This window comes from Trichoderma citrinoviride (genome assembly GCF_003025115.1).
Source record: "Trichoderma citrinoviride strain TUCIM 6016 unplaced genomic scaffold BBK36scaffold_384, whole genome shotgun sequence".
In the NCBI taxonomy this organism is placed as follows: Eukaryota; Fungi; Ascomycota; class Sordariomycetes; order Hypocreales; family Hypocreaceae; genus Trichoderma; species Trichoderma citrinoviride.
The window spans coordinates 1-1287 of NW_020195092.1; the positions used below are offsets into that span (position 1 = coordinate 1).

A 1287-nucleotide genomic window follows, 5' to 3' on the forward strand; every position below is an offset into this window, starting at 1 on the left:
AGAAGCGCGCCAGAGGGCAGAAGCCAGGCAGAGAGCCGAAGTTGAGCAGCAGGCACTGGAGAAGAGTCGCGCCGAACAGGAGGCGCGCGTGCAGCAGGAAACGGAGCGTCGCAATGCGGAGCGGCGCGCTGCTGGCGTTGCCGCTGGCCAAGGCATGACTGCCGATGGCCAGCACCCCATCAACCCTTCACACATGGGCCATACCGCCCTGGACCCGTCACATCCTCCGCGAGCTGCCGTCGCGCCCAACCAGGCCCTACCGTCCCAGCAGCGCCCGCCGCAGATGGCTGGCAATCAGCAGCAACACCACACCCCTCCTCAGGCGTTCCCGGCCGGAAACCCAGCGGCGCAACAGCACGGAGACGCGGCTGTCGACCCGACCAAGCCGCGCAACTCGTTTCCCCACGCGTTTGAGCGGTGGGAGACGCTATCTGCCCACTGGGAGGGACTGACGAGCTACTGGATCCGCAAGCTCGAGCAGAACAAGGATGACATTAACCGCGACCCCCTGAGCCAGCAGCTGGCGCGGCAGGTTACGGACCTGTCCGCCGCTGGCGCCAACCTCTTCCACGCCGTCGTCGAGCTGCAACGTCTGCGCGCCAGCTCCGAGAGGAAGTTTCAGCGGTGGTTCTTCGAGACCCGGTCCGAGCTGGAGCGTGCCCATGAGGTGAATGCCATGCTGGAGGCGGCACTCGATAAGGAGAGGAGGGAGCGCGAGCAAGCCATTCGCGAAGCCATCGACCACGAGCGCGGCGTATCCAAGACGCAAAAGCAGCTCGCCGAGATGAGAAAGGAGCTCGCCATTTCCAAGGAGGAAGCGCGCCGGGCATGGGAGGAGCTCGGGCGGCGCGAGCAGGAGGAGCGCGACAGGACCCTGTCGCTCCAGTCAGGCCATCCCACTGTCGTGGGCGGAGTCCAGGTGGTGCCCATGACCCAGGGCGGCGGCCCCAGCCGACACAGCAGCACCAGGGAGCACGGAGGCTACCAGTCCGATTACCAGCGGCCGGCGTATTCCATCGAGCAGGCCGCCCAGGGCCGTGGACAGACCACCGCGGGAAGCAGCAGCTCCGGACAGGGACAATACCAATCTGGCCACCAGGAAGATCCGAGCCGACGCGCAGGCGCTGGCTCCGAGGGCGGTTACAGCGAAGGTGAGTACCTTATCGATGCGCAGGGGAACTTCATCCTCGACGGGGACGGCCGCAAGATCCCCTTCGCTGCACCGCCCTCCACGTACACAGGTTCTGATTTGGATCCAGAAGACTACGACACCCCGGCCACGACAAA

The 1287-nt window shown here is 65.8% G+C and overlaps 1 protein-coding gene across 1 annotated transcript; it reads left to right on the forward strand.

The window, feature by feature from the left end:
* Positions 1 to 1287, forward strand: BBK36DRAFT_1043884 (hypothetical protein; the record flags this gene model as incomplete). Its single annotated transcript, XM_024888892.1, has 1 exon — positions 1 to 1287. A coding segment is annotated over one exon (1287 nt), but the record flags the coding sequence as incomplete, so codon positions are not given.